The sequence below is a fragment of the Miscanthus floridulus genome, chromosome 3, assembly GCF_019320115.1.
Source record: "Miscanthus floridulus cultivar M001 chromosome 3, ASM1932011v1, whole genome shotgun sequence".
NCBI lineage: Eukaryota > Viridiplantae > Streptophyta > Magnoliopsida > Poales > Poaceae > Miscanthus > Miscanthus floridulus.
In genome coordinates, this window is record NC_089582.1 from 125,088,349 (window position 1) to 125,103,316 (window position 14,968).

The 14,968-nt window shown below is 42.4% G+C and overlaps 2 protein-coding genes across 3 annotated transcripts; one reads left to right on the forward strand and one right to left on the reverse strand.

Moving 5' to 3' along the window:
• The first annotated feature begins 1,755 nt into the window (after positions 1-1,755).
• LOC136546800 (ATP synthase subunit delta', mitochondrial-like) lies at positions 1,756-4,373 on the forward strand. The gene is made up of 2 exons (XM_066538771.1): positions 1,756-2,108; positions 3,759-4,373. The coding sequence occupies exons 1-2, from the start codon at positions 1,842-1,844 to the stop codon at positions 4,101-4,103; spliced, it is 612 nt and encodes a 203-aa protein (XP_066394868.1). The 5' UTR covers positions 1,756-1,841; the 3' UTR covers positions 4,104-4,373.
• A 3,203-nt stretch (positions 4,374-7,576) lies between these two features.
• LOC136542343 (putative casein kinase II subunit beta-4) lies at positions 7,577-12,062 on the reverse strand. Of its 2 annotated transcripts, none has more exons than XM_066534731.1 (5): positions 11,662-12,062; positions 10,756-10,974; positions 8,815-8,924; positions 8,570-8,732; positions 7,577-8,037 (listed from the first exon to the last, which is right to left on the reverse strand). In XM_066534731.1, the coding sequence occupies exons 1-5, from the start codon at positions 11,864-11,866 to the stop codon at positions 7,907-7,909; spliced, it is 828 nt and encodes a 275-aa protein (XP_066390828.1). In that variant the 5' UTR covers positions 11,867-12,062; the 3' UTR covers positions 7,577-7,906. The 2 variants fall into 2 exon arrangements, with proteins under 2 accessions (XP_066390828.1, XP_066390827.1); XM_066534730.1 differs by having other exon boundaries at positions 8,567-8,732; positions 11,662-12,061.
• Positions 12,063-14,968: the final 2,906 nt, after the last annotated feature.

The window sequence follows — 14,968 nt, forward strand, 5'->3', positions numbered from 1 at the left end:
AAAAAAAACCTTGGTAACTCTGGGTAAGATGATGTATGATACCGTCTAATGTCCTTTTGGAAGGGCTCTTCGCAGCTCCGACTGTTCTAGCTCCTGTACTATTTATAGAAGCCTTTTTTATACCGCTTCTCCAGATGAATTGGGTGCTGGGGGAGGCCAGCTTTTTTGGGCTCCTCCGGTTCTAGCTCCTATTATAGCACGAAACCAGAGTGGGGAGGAGCTCGGCCAAACAGGCTAGTGTATAGATGTGTACTTGCTGTCATAGGCAAGAATATGCGGCGAGGCATAGTCTTCGACCAAATATTCTAGTAACTAGGTGATGCCTGTCGATAGGAACAAATGGTGGAAAATCTCCACTGTGGGTCGGATAGGAGCACGATCAGTCAAAACCAAAGCCTCTATGGCTAGGGAGAGCAACGGATCTGTGTAGTGTGGGTAAAGTAAACACCCGTCCATGATAACGCCTGCAAAATTTTATCGCACCTGCCCTCGTCACACCCTTCTAGTGCAATTTTTGCCCTGTTCGTTTGGCCTTGTTTGGCTTATAAGCCAAGGTTGAAAGTACTATTGACTGATTTGGTGTGAGAGAAAAATACTATTCGTTGGCTGATAAGTCATGGCTTATAAGCCGAATACGACCAAACGAACAGGCTGTTTACAACCGTGCCCATGAGCTTGAGCCACCCGTCTGGTATGTTAATATCACAAGCAATATATCATCATGATTGTATTGATAAGTGTAAAAATTTAAGAAACTAGCAAAGTTTCTCATCAGTATGTCACACAACTAATCATCTATCACACATGTGGTAGTTATACAATGGACAAAAAATTTAAGACCTGGGTGTCAAATATGTGGTTAGCAACTGAGCATGGATACTTGGTTACATAGGATGTTCCCTATATTTCAGACCACCCTAGACACCCACGACTGAAATTTAGCATCCGCACTCGACCCTTGTTTATTTCAGATCCGATCCGGTGAGATCCATAGGTGTGACTTGCCTACATTCTAGTGGTTGTGGCGCCCATGAGCACTCGTGAGTTCAACTACTATTAGGGATGGCAACGGGGTAAATTCGTGTCGGGTGGAGTATCGGCGAATCTGAACCCGAAACCGCCCGAACACCAATTCGAATGAAAATCCACCCCGCCACCAAACTGGTGGATCCGCAGAACCCGAAACTTTAAACCCTAAACCCGGTGATTTTTCACTCACGGAGTACAATAAGAGCGATAAACAAGAGGCGACAAACAACATATAATTTCATGACTCAACTTACAACAAAATTAGTAGCTTACATAAATAATTAATTAATACTCTCTCCATTTCAAATTAGAAGACGTTTTGGTTTTTCTAGATGTATAGTTTTTGCTATTGTATTTAGATATACACTATGTCTAGATACATAATAAAAATAATATATCTAGAAAAGTCAAAACGTCTTATAATTTGGAATGAAGGGAGTACAAGATAATTTTGATTCAAAATGGTCTATTTTGGACCTTCATTGGAAATCCATGGTTGGAACCAAAACTAAGCCCGATAAGTTTCGGGTTCCAAACCCAAAAACTATGGGTGAAAATTCGCCCCGCACCCATACCCGCTGGACCAGTACAGGGGAGGGCTAAGCAAAAACAAAAGCCCAGACCAAATATAAATTCGGTCAGGTCCAGCACAACACACCCCAGCCCAGCCCAACCGCAGGCACAGGTCTCCCACCTATATCCTCTCCAAATCGCCCGAACCCCAGCTGAGCTCCCCCTACTCTTCCGCACTCCGTCAAAATCCGCGAAGGGCAACGAGAGAGGAAAACGAGTGAGAGGGAGGGGGAAAAAAAATGCTGCGCCACGCCGCCCGCCGTCTCGTCTCCCGCACCGCCGCGGCGCCCACCGCCCGCCGGGCGCTCGCCACGGCGGAGGTGCCCGCGGAGGCCGCCGAGGACTCCACGTTCGTGGAGGCGTGGAAAAAGGTCGCCCCCAACATCGAGCCCCCAACGACGCCCCTCTCCCTCATGCAGCCGCGCCCGCCCACGCCGGCCACCATCCCCACCAAGCTCACCGTCAACTTCGTCCTCCCCTACAAGTCCGAGATCGCCAACAAGGAGGTATATATACCCATCCGCCGCCCCCTCCCCTTCGCCATTTCTGGTCCCAGATCTGTATGTTGGTCGTTTCTAGAGTTTGTTGTCTGCACGATCTGGGGATTGGGTTGGCCCTGTAGACTGTAGGGGGATATTTTGAGGAGGCATGCGCCTACCTTGATCTGGTTCTCACGGGTTGACGTGAACCTCCGTCCGGAGTCCGTGTTTTGGATAGCGGTTGTGGATTCGATGTAAGGTGGTGCAATGAGTGCCGTTAGCCTGCGTTTTTGTTTTGTTGAGGTCAAATGTTTGCGATGCAATGTGATCCTACAGAGTTTCTAATTGCTAGAGGATGTTGTATAATTAATCAGGTGTTTTGTAATTTTGTTGTTTGTGTTGGGTCTTTGGTTGCCATGGCCCATGGGCAGTTTGAACTGCCTCTCTTGGATAGGCCAATGTGGACTGTGGTGGAACCCTTGAGATAAATGGTTTCGGTTGTATTTAGTCATTTAACTGATATATGTATAGAAGTGTCAGAATCTAAGTTCACTGATTACAAGTGATTGCTGCTGATAATGCTTGCAGTTGTTTGGAGTTTAGTGGATGCACACGAGTTGCTGTAATTTCAGAGCATCCTGGTTGAACATCTTTAAGCCCTCAAAATAGGAGTACATGCCTGCTTGCTTAGCTTCTTTTTATGCACTTTGCTTTTTATGTTTTATGGGATTGAAGATTGTGTATATCCACATTTCAGGTTCCTTTAAGTGTTTTCTAATGTTTGTATAATCAATGTTTTATTCTATCTAGTATGCTACATCAAATGGAATCCTATTATGTGTTCTGCACTTTTTTTATATTGGCGTCGACACAGTTATGTCTGCTGTTGTCATTTATGGATGTGAGGTTAGTTGCTCCGTTTTTTATCTATAATTAGTTGATATGGTGAATCAAGGACAAGTGAGACAAACTTAGACAGATTCTTATCATATACCTGTGTGCCTTAACAAGGTTATTACTTTGACATGCAGTAGATAATGTCATATCTTTGGTTTAGGTTATCCAGATCACCAAAAACCACATTTTAAGTTCCAAATTCCTACTTAATCGCGCCCTAAAAATCGCATAAACAGTTTACTTCATTTTTGGTTCATCATTTTTTTTTGCTTTTGCTCGTGAGGTTTGTTCTTGTTGTGAATAGAATGGCTTATTTTCTGCAACCTAGTTTCTTATTAGTGAATATAGCTTTGTCCTGTCATCTATTCCCATGTATTTACCATGGTATGCCATCATCTCTTAATAATACTTATAATGCTTTATGGTGCATAGTTCAAAGTGCTTTCTGTGGTACTGTTGGACAGAAGGGTGATCTAAGTATGATCCATGCTTTTGTTTAAACGGAATCTTCTCGTCGTGTTTTTGCATCCTTTGCACTGCTTATTTGTTGTCATGCAAACCTCTTTATGGAAATGTAACTCTTTACATTGTGATGTATACAGTTCATAGGTTTCAGGGCATGTTCTCTTCTGTTTTTTTACTATCATTATCTGTCTGACAAGGAATTAGTTTGTGGCATTTATTGTTTTCTTGTTAGTTATGATATGGTTCATGTGACAGTTTTCCCTGACAACCTTTTTCATCCTCTGTTGCTTTTCGTTGATTTGATTTTGTTTTCAGGTTGACATGGTCATTGTACCAGCTACAACTGGTCAGATGGGTGTTTTGCCAGGCCATGTTGCCACAATTGCAGAGCTCAAGCCTGGTGTTCTCTCAGTACACGAGGGAAACGATGTGACCAAGTACTTTGTGAGCAGTGGGTTTGCTTTCGTCCATGCAAACTCCATTGCTGATATTGTGGCTGTTGAGGCTGTTCCTGTGGATCAGATTGACCCAGCATTGGTTCAGAAGGGTCTCGCGGACTTCACTGCCAAGCTTGGTTCGGCCTCTACTGACCTGGAGAAGGCTGAGGCTCAGATTGGAGTCGATGTTCACAGTGCGCTCAATGCTGCATTGACCGGTTAATTGGTGGCATCTTAAATTGTCTGTCTTTTTCATCTACAATTTTAGAGTGAGTTTAAGTTTGCAAACTCATGGACATGGGATGGAGGGAATGATCCTAAATAAATTATACTCCATCTAAAACATGGACATCCGTTTCTTCTTGTTACCTGAATCCTGCATGGATTTCTTTTTGTACTGGTGAATATTTTAACTCTGAGCTCAAGACCCGGAGCTGCTTTCTTTTAAATGTCTATTTTTAAGAGAAATATAAACTACTGTTAGGTTACTGCATGAGATGTTTTGGTTCTTGTGAGTCAGAATTTTCAGTCCATCTTCGGAGTGCCTACTCTGTCCTAAAAAAGGTGCACTTTTAGGAGTAGAGATTTTACAACATCTTCTTTATAGATCTCTAAATATATCTATCCTTTATTTCAGATTTTTTGCTAGCTAAAGATGATACCAGTACTAGCTCTTTGGAGTACGCACAAGATATAGAAAATATGTTAGGATGAAAAATAGAGTGAATTTAAGAAAGTCTAGCGTGCATTGCGTAATCATCTTGTCATTTGTTGTTTATTTACGTGTAACGGCCTAGCATGAATTCATTGATCTATACATAATCATTATGGGCATAAACTCCTATTTGCATAATATATGTTATGTTTAGTTGAACTAGACATTTTTTGAATCGTTGTATGGCCCATTATAGTAGTTTGAATGGTCCATTAGTTGCCATGTTAGCAAGTTCGCAAAGTCAGTCAGTCAAAGTTGTGGTAGACAGATGGTCCGGCTAGGACCTAGAAAATCTGCCACGGCACAATGACAATCGGTCAATCAAAGTTGTTCATCACATAGGTAGTTTTGTCACACACATCTCTCCCTCTCTGAACAAGAGCTCAAGGGGAAAGTCCATGCAATTTTATGAGTTGTCCACCTCTAACTCCAGGGCCCACATGTCAGCATGAAGTGTCTTCGCTCAATGCATCAGTGTACTTGTGCCACACTCATCTCTCTCCCTCTCTCTAAGCAAGAGCTCAAGGAGAAGCAAGGAGAAAGGGAAATGAAAGAAGAGGAAGAAGAGACCAAGGAATAAGGAGCACCAAGGGTACAATTAGGAAATCACCAAGGTTCTCCCTGTTGTTAGGGTGGAGTAAGGAGTGATTCTACCCTCGAGATTGGTGGGGATGAAGACTACAAGGGAGAGGAGAAGCTCATCCAAGCCCACTACTCTGTATCTTGGGCACCATGCTCGAGGTCTCGGAACAAGGTAGGATAGCCATTGATAACTAGAACTTCACATGTGCACAAATCGACCAATGCACCTCCTTAATGTGTAGGGACCTAGCAACCTCTAGGACAATCCCCCTTGGAAGGCATGGCCCAATCCGCTCTTGGCAAGCTAGATAGTGAGCCTCGACACCCGAATGGTTTGCCTAGTCAAAACTCACACTTTGAGACATCCTAAATCCCCGGTTGGTCCGGTGGTACTTACCAAAAGGTTGATGTGCACAAAGATGAGCCACTAGAGCCATGTGAGTTCTGTCTAGAGCTCACGGATGGTCCACAGACTCAACTCGGATTCCGCTAGCCCAAGGGTATCATGCGCGTACACATGGTTTGAGCATACTCTTGGGTGGTCCACCATCATAGCCCAGAGCTACCTAGAGACACAAAACCTTTGTCTTGATCAAGTAGATGATCCGACCCACTACTCAAACTGTCTAAGAAATCATGCAGTGAGACACCACCTCTAGACCCGTTGACCCATACCTACGGACAGCCCAACATATGTTAGCGGATGGTTCACAAACCTTCCAAATCAGAATGCTTCCATATATTGACCAAGTCCCAGAGCCTAAATCTTGGACAGATCGTTTGATGCCACCTCAGACAGGCCTAACCCCTTGGCCAGGAAGGTCCAATGCCTCGTCGGGCAAATCAATACAACAACCAATTAGGTTAAGCCTTGAACCTTAAGTGTCAACCTATTGTCCCTACTTACATTATGAGTTATGATTGATACTCTATCTTGTTCATCCATGAGCATTGCAGTTCATAGCACCATGTTTAACCTAAGCAGAATTGCACCCATGTTGAAACGAAAGCGACCGAAGGGGCAACCCTGAGTCGAAGGCCAGGTTTGTGCCTGAACCGGAGCTCACTAATCCTTAAGCTAAACCCAAGACAGAACCTAAGCATCCCTCTCTCTTTTACAACGCATGATAGTCGTGTATGTATTGCATTATGTATGTATGACAACCACCTTGATGCAAGTCACTTAAGCTTTCATTCCTTAGTTGTTCAAGGCATGCCATGAAGTGTTGCATGTTTACCTCTTAGATTGTAATCATGCTTATGCTTAGTATGATAAAATCAAGTGTGTGATAAGATCTCAGACTTGCAATTTATAGGAGTTGATTGCTAAGGCAACGCTTGGTTGTAAGCAGACATAAAGTGGTATAATGGTATAATACACCATATGGTGTAAATGAGACTAGCTACATTACTTTGTATGATGATTGATACTTCCTCCGTTTTAAATTATAAGATGTTCTGGGTTTTTTAGATACACAGCTCTGTTTGATTGTTACTACTACCTATTATAAGACATTTTAGCTTTTTTAAATACATAGCTTTCACTATATACTTAGGCACTATGTCTAAATGCATAGTTAAAACAATGTATCTAGAAAAATCAAAACGTTTCATAGTTTGAAACGGATAGAGTATAATTCTGTTACTGTTAGAATGTTATATGAAATTCTAGATAAACTAGTTCGCGTTCGAACTGCACCTGTGGCGAAACTTTCTTAGCTCATCTGTCCACCTTACATGGTTGGTACTTTTCTTAACTTTAACCATAACGATGGCAACAAAAAAACCTACCCTATTTTATCCTATAATTTTTAAACTTTTGATACTCCATCCGTTCCTTAATATAAGCCATATAGTTTTTAGTACTAATATTAACGCACGACTTGAGGAAGGATGTGAGACCGAGAAAAAAAAGAAAAATCAGATCATCTTCTCTCTCCCAGTCAGATTGCTTCCTAAATCTAAGGGATTGGTTAGGGTATATGCTATATACGGTGAAAATGTTTTTAAATTAATCGGCGTGGAAACTGATACGTACCTATATTTTAAAATTTTCTTTAAAAATCTATATGGCTTATATTAAGGAATCGAGGGAGTAAATTTTATTAAGAAAATGCACTAGCATCTGAAGTACCAAATTAGTTTTATAAAAATCTACCATCAAATAGAAATACTATTAAACGTATTGATAGTGCATTTATTTGGCACAGCAGCTCTAAAAATATGGCTCAGCCTTAGCCAACATCTAAATGAGAGTGCAGGCAATGAAAGCCTTAGCTAGCATTTAAATGAGAGCGCAGGCAATGAAGATGGCGCACCCATCACAAATTACAATTCAAAATAGAATTGTAAACTATCAAATTCAAAGACCATCTTACGAGAACCAAACAGGTAAAGGGTTGCTAGGACAGCATGACGATTTTATGCAAAGCCATAAATAATGCCCATATTCTACATTGTAGGGGGGGTCCTGGTTTACTAATCAAAGAACAATTGCAGTTAGGTTACAACAACATTGATATCCTTAAGCTACATTCAAATGTTGGATAGGCCGCCAGCCGCTAAGCTACAAGCGCGCTGCAGCATGATAGAATTTTACCAATCCACTGATCTGCCAATGGCGCCCTTATATGTAGTCTTCAAGGACCTTGACCTTGCAAAACTCCTGTCTTCCCCCCCAGTGTGCCACATCTTGTGGTTGTCGAGCTTAAAAGCCAAATACACGAGGCTCATGGCTTGTGGAGCTTGAAGCCAAAGACACGAGGAACATAGCGCTGCGAGGGCTTCTGCGGCTTGAGGTGCTCGTATGTCATCAGGAACAGATGAGGGAACGTTGTCCCAAAGTATGCGCCGTCGATGTCTGAACAAGGTTAAGAAAATAGCAGGATATAACATAATGGCAAACATTCTGCAACTACAGAACCACAATAGCACAGAAGAGCGCTAACGCATCTCAGGTACTATTCCATGGGAGTTGAAAACACATGGTGATTGGTGGGCACTGTGGACAGTTTTCATGTTTAATGGTTTTTTGTTTACCGACAAAGAGCTGTAGGTAAATGGGTGCAAACACATATGAGAACATTGGCAGCCCATTCTCAGTGTCATACTTGATACAAAAATACCGTTGGTTTAGGTTCTCACGAAGAGGTCAAAGTTTGAAACACATTCGCACTGGTTCGCCTAGTAGCTACTAAATTTAGTAGCTTTTAGTCACTTTAGTAACTTTTTAACCAAACGCTATGACTAAAAGCTACTAAAAGGGCTTTAGTCCTCTCTAGTAACTCTGGAGTTACTAAAAGTGACTAAACTGTTTAGTAGCTACTAAAGTTTAGTAGCTCGAACCAAACACCCCCTAAGACAGTCTGGTAAGAGTATGGTTAGGATACTGCCTTGGTACTTGGACCGTGGGTAGTAGATGTCTTCACACTTGGGGCAGTATATTTTCACGGTACTAGATCGATGGATATCTGATTGTCCAACTGGCAGGCATGGTTGACCGCAGCAGTAAACACGCGGGCACCTCCCAAAGTCATAGTTCTTATACTTCTCGAGCTGCAGAAGAAAGCAACCTTGATAAATAATACTACATCAAAGTGTGAGTAACTGAGTACACCAGTTAGAGCAGAACATGTACCATCGCAGCCAGTCCTTTACTGGTCAGAATGTATCGTGCATGGATCAGCCCATAAAGCATCTCTGCAGCTGATTCTACGAGCTCATTTTGTTCCTCGGTGAACATATCACCTACACAATTACATAACTGAAAGAACATCACTAAAAGGGATATGTAACCAAGGGATACAACAACAACAAAAGCTTTTCATCCCAAGCAATTTGGGATAGGCTAGAGAAGGAACCCAACATGAGTCATAAATAAAATATGTAATAATTATATAAAAGAGGTAAAACAACAACAACAACAACAACAACAAAGCCTTTAAGTCCCAAACAAGTTGGGGTAGGCTAGAGTTGAAACTCATCAGAAGCAATCAAGGTTCAGGCACGTGAATAGCTGTCTTCCAAGCACTCCTATCTAAGGCTAAGTCTTTGGGTATATTCAGTGTAATAATAATAATAATAATAATAATAATAATATTATTATTATTATGATAATAATAATAATAAAAGTAAAAGATATATCTTATATCACGGTTCAGTCACATGGATTGCTCATTTCCCCACCAACATCCAAACACACTTTACATAGAAAAAAGAAATGTGCAAAATGATTACAATTTAAACCAAACTACACCTAATGGTTTGGTCACATGGATTGCTAATTGCTCTGCCTACTTATCAAACATACCTTACATGTTACATATCGAAAAAAGCTATTCAAAATGACTAACATATTTAAACCAAACAACTAGCAATGACCAAATTCAGATATAAATTTCCACTCATTCTTATTGATCATGTGATACCTAGCACCATATTTAAACCAAACGCTAGCAATGACCAAATTCAGATATAAATTTCCACTCACTCTTATTGATCATGTGATACCTAGCACCATAGTTTCAATGAATAAAATCACCAAGAAACATTGATCTACAAAAATTCATGAAGATATTAGAAATAATAAATAAGTACTACCTCCGTCCACTAGAATCCATTATACTTGTGAATGGAGGTACTAGTGTTTTGTCTATAGTTCTTAACTTGGTGTGCATAATCAACATCATCAATACCCTAAAGTAGTAACGGGCATTTCACAATTCACAAAAGCAAAATGCTACTGCAGTGCAGAAAAATGCAGCTGTGCACAGCATGCTACGGATATGATTGTCCGTGGGGCAGGAGCAGTAGCTACCCTGACTATTGCAGAATATAACACACTATCTGTTGCAACAAGATACACTTAAAATGGTTGAAACAGTTGCTATTGATGGTTTCCTAAGATTTATATGCAACTCTAGCAAGACTATAAATCTAGAACATGTGGCATCAACCCACTACTGCCAGCCTAACAATGAAGCACACTGAGCTGGGTGTAAAACATTCCATACAGGATAGAAAGGCTAGTGCTTTCAAGACATGTTGGGAAAATATATTAATTTGTTAGTTGTAAACATGGAATTCTAAAGTATCTTATATTTCTACCAGATCAAAACATCTAAAGGCTAGAAAAGATGACTACAACTCTAGAACTGAACATGTGCGGTCCAACCACTACTGCCAGCCCAATGATGGACTGAATGGAGCTGGGTGTAACATATTTCATGCAGGACAAAAAAAATAGTGCTCTCAAGCTGTGTGTCCAAAAACTAGATTAATAATTAGTTGGATACATGACATTCTGCAACATCTTGTATGTCCAGATTAAGACATCTGATTCAAAAGAACAGTTGTAGAGACAGATCAAAATATACAGCTATTCTTTCACCTTTTCTGTTTGTAAGAACAAGCATGATATCTGTTAGGAACAGGAAATGCAGAACCCCAGTATGGGACTCTGAATCCGACCAGCAAAGCTTTTACGATTTTCAATTGTATGGCATCAGTATATGCTTGGCTCACATCCATCCATCCATCGTGAGGTTTAATGTGCGTGAGTATTATGTAGAACACTTACCATGAGATGACTCGATATCTAAAATGAGATCGAGAGCATAATCATAATAAGGAACTTGGCTGCTGAGGCCACAAAGGTTGAAGTCGTCTTGAATGTAGTCATCGTCGACTTCACAGAAGAATTCGTTCCCCCTAAGGTTGCGGTACCATGAAATCCATGATGTGTCTTCTCCATCAGAGCCGCTAACGTCTGATGCTTCACTATCAGAATCAGACTCCCCTGGAATATTAAGGATGAAAATGTCAATGCACGCATGCTTAAGGATTACGATGCAAATTGAACATTATATACAATCTACCATAAACTCAAGTTATTAACAGGTAGAAAAAAGCAACAGCAAGCAGAACTTTTGTAATTGACAAGATCTGTGTTGTAACAACAGGAATAAAGTAGAATTGTCTGCATCACATGACACCATATGTCAACTTCAAAAGCATATTCTAGTATTACAGAGTTCCTTTTTTCCACAGTTATATCAGTATCAATCTAAACAAACATCTGAGTGAATCAAACCAAGCCTTTGGAACTTAATGTGGCCACCAGTAAAGAGCCCACTCGAAAACACATGAACACACTCGAAACTCAATATTCCCCAGATCAATACAGTGTCAGGACAGCAAGCTCCAAGTGCCAATCCCACATGTTAAGGGCAAAATCTGAACAAAAATCTCAGCCACGGCCATTCAAAATTGAGTATCAACAACCATGTGCAGAGCAGGTGCATCATCACTTCGCAACCCCAATCTCCTTCTGCACCTGCATCCTACTGCACCGAAACGCAACACAGCTGCCACAGCCTCATGAGGGCACCAAAACAGGCACGGATTCGCGGCACGCCACGAGACCACGACGCGGCACCTGAAACTGAAACTGAGAGGGAGGAAGGAGAACACCGCGTGACGTCACCTTCGGAGCAGCGGCCCTTGGGGATGGACGAAACGGAGGACGGAACGACGAGGCGGTGGTGGTCGCGCCCGCCGCCGCCGCCGCCCGCCGACCCCCTCGACGTGGACGGCGACGCGACCACCTTCTCGAGGTGCTTGTCTAGCGCGTCGCTGATCCGCTTCCGGTCCAGCCCAGCCCCTCCCCCTGCTCCCCCCTGCTTATACATCGCTCCGCTCTCCTTCTCTCTCTCCTCCCCGGGTAGCGCGGGCTCTAGGTCTTCCCCTCTCTCACACACTCACACGGGGCGCGCCATTGGCAGGCGCCGCGGGGCGAGCGACGGTAGGGTTAGGGTTTGCGCCCGGGGTGGTGGAAAGGGGCCTGGGGCGAGCGAGCACGGGCGCAGGGGGGGTGGGGGGAGGGAGGGACAGGCTGGGAATTTTGAGGAGCCTTTTAACTGTGCCACTGTAAACATGCGGACTTAAGTGCTGCTAAAAAATTCAAATTCACCCGTATATATAACACTTTACTTTTTTTATTTTTCAAGTCATTCCGTTCGCTTTTCCCGGTAACGGTGTACGAAGCGACACCATCACTCGAGAATGACGAGACCGGGCGTACCGAGGACCGTGTCCACGAGAGAGAGAGGAGAGGGGGGAGGAGGAGCACACCGTGGCTATGGAGGGAGAGGCCGGCGGCGGCGCGGCAGATCGACAGCGCCATGTAGCTCGCATCGGTGGGGGGACCCACGCGCCCATGCGTCGGTGAGGTGATGGGGCCCACTTGGCGCTCGAGTTGGAATGGCGGCGGCGGTGGCGGCAGCGGGGAGGTGGTGGGCGGTGGTCCTTGCTGTGGCGGTGCTGCTCGGGCCGGGACGGGTCGTCGCCAACACCGAGGGTGAGTCCTGCCTGATCTCATACATACTAGTAAGCCGTGCGCTGCCCCGGTTTGGATTCGTCCCAAGTTCGAAATCTGTACAGCTGGGATGGAGCATATGAGCTTGATTCTTTTACGGGTTTGATTGATGCTCGTAGGTGTTGCCTGCTCTCTACTTCTTGCTTCCGTTCGTGGTGGTGTATTTGGAGGATATTTGTTGTTTATGCATAGAGCGTACGTTTCGTTATAGCTCTGCCTCGATGGATCAGAGGAATGAACAAGCCACGTTCAGTTGATTTCGAGGATCGGGTTGTTCTCCTTCTCAGCGCCCCAGGTCCGCGGCGATGCGCGGCCACTGTTCCTGCCGCCGCAATCGACATCCGGCTGTCGGCTACGTTCGATTTGGGAAGGAAGCGTGAGTTGTGGACTGCGGTTAGGGAGAACGGGCACTGAGAGACGGTGGAGATTTTGCGGCGGTGGACTGCAGTTTAAACCTAAACACATTTGGGACGTTTTCACTAACTGATTGGCAAACGGTAAAAGGCTCCTCAAAATCACTGTAAAAGTGTCATGATATACATAAGTTCGAACTTTTTAGCGGCAGATAAACCACGACCATCTTTAATAATGGCACACACGTAAAAGGTTCAATTTTGAGGGGATGGGCGGGTGGGAACGCAAAAAGCAAAGGAACACATGGGTCGGAATCAAAGCAGCTGCTAGCTGCTGGTGATCACGGAATGTCGTACAGCTGCAGATATTTTGTTGGACATGTGACGCGATTTGCCGTTGCAATCCATTCCGGCATTGACTTGCTTTAACTTTGTTTATTAATTATATCCTCCTTAAGTGCAGCCGCAGGTCAGAGCGTGTTATTTTCAAAAAAAAGTGCACCCTCAGAGTTCCTTGCGATTAAAAAAAGATGTTTATCATGATTATTTAGTTAATTAATTCGTTTTCAGATGTCTTTGGCTGGTTGTGTTTAATTAGTCAGGTTCAGCTGAGTGGTGGGATGATGATTAGCCAAGCATCAATCTAAATCATTGCACGAAAATAGTTTTGAGTGTTTTTGAGGACTTCGATTTGACTCTCTTTTTTCTTTGAACAACTAGTTAGTCTTTTTATTGTACAGGTAATGTTTTTATTATGCTATATAAATCTCAAAAATAGAAAATAAAATATGTGTAGCACGAATCATCGACGGGATATGATTTGGATAGATAGAAGCTCCAAATCACTGTATGCCAGTCCCGTAGAAAAAGTCCAGCGTAAGAATATTTTGTGAACATATGTTCTAGTTAAGGGCGGATCCGTGTAGAGCACACTCATGTCAATCAAAACACACACAAAAATATGCCAAAAAAAATAAAGAAACAAAAAGTAATTATAACTAATTATTTTTACCATATATGCACCTCATGATATAAATCGAAGTATCCATAAAAGCAAGCGCGCTTTTTTGAATTTGCTCTAGCTCTGTTCTAATCGAATGGCTCAAATTTTTTGAGACCGAAGATACATGCGTAGTAAAAAAAGAATGCAAACATCTCCTTTTGCATTTATCATGTCCTGATATGCAAGAAAATAGCAACTTGGTTTCACAGGGCCTGTTTGGATGCACTAGCTAAACCTTAGCCGACTAAATTTAGCTGCTAGGCATCCAAACAGCCTAGCTAAAAGATCAACTAAAGTTTAGCTAGGTTTATCTATTTCAACCCAGCTAAAATTTAGCTGAGAAATTTTTAGCTCGCTAAAATTTTACTTTGAAATTTAGCTAACTAAACTTTAGTTGGGTGCATCAAACAGGCTCTAAAGGGGCAGGCAAAGTTAAAGATAATAGTCATGATCATGATGTTTACGCCGTATTCACTAGCAGCGATAATCATAGATTTTCTAACATGGCTTGGAACTAATCTTCTCCACTTCAAAATAGGAACTGTCCTAGTTGAGAGTATAGAGGTAAGTTGTAACATGGGACCATCACAGAACTATATTATCTTTTATTTTCTCTTTCCACTGCAAATATATAATAGGCATGTCTGAAACTATCTCTTCTTTTTTTTAAATACCTAAGTAATTTTTTTTGTATATAGTTGTTTGCCATTACCATACCAGTGCCCCCATATACTTGATGCGCGCATCTTTGGGTTAGGAACATGCTTGATTTTTAGAACCATTCAACCACACCTACGAAGTGTTTGGTTCAATAATTTTGAGACATCATCTGTTCACAACATAATCTGAATCATTTAAATTTGTTTGGTTCACTTGTGCATAATCAAGTCCCAGACCAGTGCAAAATCTGAATCCGTTAAATTTGTCTGGTTCACTTTGGGCATAATCAAGTCCCCTGGATGGGGTCTCAGGCCAGTGCAAATCCAGCGTTAATCATCAGGCAATACACGTACCTAACTGTGGAACCGAACAAAATGGAAAACTGAATATCCTGTAATCA

Bases quoted from the DNA above. Each gene is read 5' to 3' on its own strand.
- LOC136542343 (XM_066534730.1), bottom strand. From the start codon at position 11,866: ATGTATAAGCAGGGGGGAGCAGGGGGAGGGGCTGGGCTGGACCGGAAG. The intron at 8,925-10,755 runs GTAAGTGTTCTA...GTAATTGTGTAG, and splicing joins AGATATCGAGTCATCTCATG to GTGATATGTTCACCGAGGAA. The intron at 8,038-8,566 runs GTATCCTAACCA...AACCTTGTTCAG, and splicing joins ACGGTCCAAGTACCAAGGCA to ACATCGACGGCGCATACTTT.
- LOC136546800 (XM_066538771.1), top strand. From the start codon at position 1,842: ATGCTGCGCCACGCCGCCCGCCGTCTCGTCTCCCGCACCGCCGCGGCG. The intron at 2,109-3,758 runs GTATATATACCC...TTTTGTTTTCAG, and splicing joins CCGAGATCGCCAACAAGGAG to GTTGACATGGTCATTGTACC.